Raw genomic sequence first — 2,839 nt, forward strand, 5'->3', positions numbered from 1 at the left:
TGACCAGCATGGGGGAGATCCCCCCTCAGCCTCCTCCTCTCCGGCTGAGCAGCCCCAGCTCTCCCAGCCTTTCCTCACAGCCAGATGCTCCAGCCCCTCAGCATCTCTGTGGCCCTGCCCTGGCCTCTCCAGTAGCTCCTTGGCCTTCAGCAACTGGGCAGCCCAGAACTGGACCCAGTTCTCCAGAGGGAGCCTCACCAGGGCAGAGCAGAGGGGCAGGAGAACCTCCCTGACCCGCTGACCACCCTCTTCTTGATGCCCCCCAGATGCCATGGGCCTCCTTGGCCACAAGGACACCTTGCTGGCTCATGGTCACCCTGTTGGCCACCAGGTCCTTCTTCCCAGAGCTGCTCTCCAGCAGGTCTCCCCCACCCTGTGCTGCTCCATGGGGCTCAGATGCAGCACCTACACTTGCCCTTGGTGAACCTCATTCAGTTCCTCTTTGCCCAACCCTTTGCTTTCCTCTCCATGTGTTGAGATGGGCTGTTCCCATCTGTTGGGCAAGGATGGGATGGGATGAAATGATGAGGAGATGCCAACAGTGGGTTTCTCCTCCCTCCCTGTCCGGGCAGGACGCAGAGAACGCCATCCAGCAGATGGGCGGGCAGTGGCTGGGAGGAAGGCAGATCAGAACCAACTGGGCCACCAGGAAACCTCCAGCTCCAAAGAGCACCTTTGAATGTAGGTCTGCAACTGTCTGTGTCTCTGCTGACCTCTTGAGGAGGAACCAGAGAACCCCAGACGGGTTTGGGTGGGATGGGACTTGGAAGATCATCCAGTCCCAACCCCCTGCATGGGCAGGGACACCTCCCACCAGCCCAGGCTGCTCCAAGCCCCATCCAACCTGCCCTTCAACACCCCCAGGGATGGGGCAGCCACAGCTTCCCTGCCCAACCTGGGCCAGGCTCTCACCACCCTCACACCAAAGAATTCCCTCCTCATCTCCAACCTCCATCTCCCTCTCCCAGTTTTCATCCATTCACCTCATCCCATCCCTCCCTGCCCTTGTCCAAAGGAGGAAGAGAAAAGCCTGGGGGATGGTGGGAGGAGAGAAGGTGGGTGCCAAGAGTCTCTTCCTTAGTGATGGCAACTGTGTCACCACCACCTTTGGCTTCCACACTCCAGTTGGAACCTTTCCCTCTAACCAGGACAACCCTCTTTAACTCCTCCCCACACACTTTTGGGTGGTTCTGGAGCAGGCCCACATCCAAGAGAGCATTTCTGCTGGAGACACATAGTTTGACTGTCAGCAGTTGATGGCTGGAGCTTAGAATTCCCACCAACTGGTTGTCCAACATCCTGACAACCCCCTCTACATGAAAAAAACCCCCAACAACATCTCCCTTCCAGCAACCACCAAACAACTCTCCTACGACGACGTGGTCAACCAGTCCAGCCCCAGCAACTGCACCGTGTACTGTGGTGGTGTCACCTCAGGGCTGACAGGTACTGTGGTGGACACCAGCTCCTGGGGGTGCTGGAGAAGGTGCTCCAGAAGGTGGTGGCCTCACTGTGCTGCTCTCTCTCTGTGTCTCTTCCTGCTCCAGAGCAGCTCATGCGCCAGACCTTCTCTCCTTTCGGGCAGATCATGGAAATCAGAGTCTTCCCAGATAAAGGTTACTCCTTTGTGAGGTGGGTGTGGGGATGGAGGAGGAGTGGGGTTGGTTGGGTTTCTTCTTGGTGGCAGCAGAGGGTGGGAGGTGTGTGTGTGAGGGGGGTGGAGGGGTTGAGGTTTGGTCTCATCTCTTTTGGAACGAGGCTGCAGGGAACAAAAAATGAGGAGAAATGGATTTGTTCTCCTTGTCGTGGAGTTGGGGGTTTAGAGGAGCATGGGATGGGTTGGGTTGGAAGGGACCTGAAGGATCACCCAGTCCCACCCCTGCATGGGCAGGGACACCTCCCACCAGCCCAGGCTGCTCCAAGCCCCATCCAACCTGCCCTTCAACACCCCCAGGGATGGGGCAGCCACAGCTTCCCTGCCCAACCTGGGCCAGGCTCTCACCACCCTCACACCAAAGAATTCCCTCCTCATCTCCAACCTCCAGCTCCCTCCTCCAGTTCAAAACCAGTTTCTTTAGGGAACGTGGAGACACCAAGAACATCGACCATGACCCGGGGGGGGGCTGACAGGAGAAACTCCCTGTAGTGGGGCTGGTCTAAACAAGCCTAGATCAGTGAGGACTCTCTCTGGGGGGTTTCTCCAGGCTGTCCCTCCCCTCTGGAGCTGCTCATGGCCTCCCCTGGGTGTTCCCACAGGTTCAGCTCCCACGAGAGCGCCGCTCACGCCATCGTCTCCGTCAACGGCACCAGCATCGAGGGCCACGTGGTGAAGTGTTACTGGGGCAAGGAGACCCCCGACATGGTCAGCCCAGTCCAGCAGGTCAGCACCTCTCACCACGTAACCACCTTTTGCTCAACAACTCCTTGCCCACCTCCAGGGCCTCGCTGACGGGTGGGTGTTTCTGGGGTGCTTGCAGAACCAGCTGGGGTACCCGCCGACCTACGGGCAGTGGGGGCAGTGGTACAGCAGTGCCCAGATCGGGCAGTACGTCCCCAACGGCTGGCAGGTCCCTGCCTATGGGGTGTATGGACAGGCCTGGAACCAGCAGAGCTTCAGGTGAGTAGTCAGGGGCTTCTCCTCAGGCTTTTCTCCCCCTGCCCCTTCCGAGGGAGGTGACAGTCTGAGGGAGGTGACAGTCTGAGGCCGTAGACTTGGGGTGGGGGATGTGTGTGTGGGTCTGCTGGGCACCTCGTGAAGTTCTCCCTTGTTAATTCATAGAAGCATGGGTTGGGTTGGAAGGGACCTGAAAGATCATCCAGTCCCAACCCCCTGCATGGG

General features: G+C 58.8%; 1 protein-coding gene across 1 annotated transcript in view; it reads left to right on the forward strand.

The window, feature by feature from the left end:
- TIA1 (TIA1 cytotoxic granule-associated RNA binding protein) overlaps positions 1–2,839 on the forward strand; it is a 10,021-nt gene that overhangs the window by 6,741 nt on the left and 441 nt on the right. Inside the window, exons 7-11 of the mRNA XM_009996483.1 lie at positions 573–681; positions 1,351–1,446; positions 1,548–1,632; positions 2,257–2,380; positions 2,478–2,617. Of these exons, the coding sequence (XP_009994785.1) occupies positions 573–681; positions 1,351–1,446; positions 1,548–1,632; positions 2,257–2,380; positions 2,478–2,617 (554 nt within the window). The remainder of the gene's footprint in view (positions 1–572; positions 682–1,350; positions 1,447–1,547; positions 1,633–2,256; positions 2,381–2,477; positions 2,618–2,839) is intronic.

This window comes from Chaetura pelagica, unplaced genomic scaffold, assembly GCF_000747805.2.
Source record: "Chaetura pelagica isolate M959 unplaced genomic scaffold, ChaPel_1.0 scaffold644, whole genome shotgun sequence".
Taxonomy (NCBI): Eukaryota; Metazoa; Chordata; class Aves; order Apodiformes; family Apodidae; genus Chaetura; species Chaetura pelagica.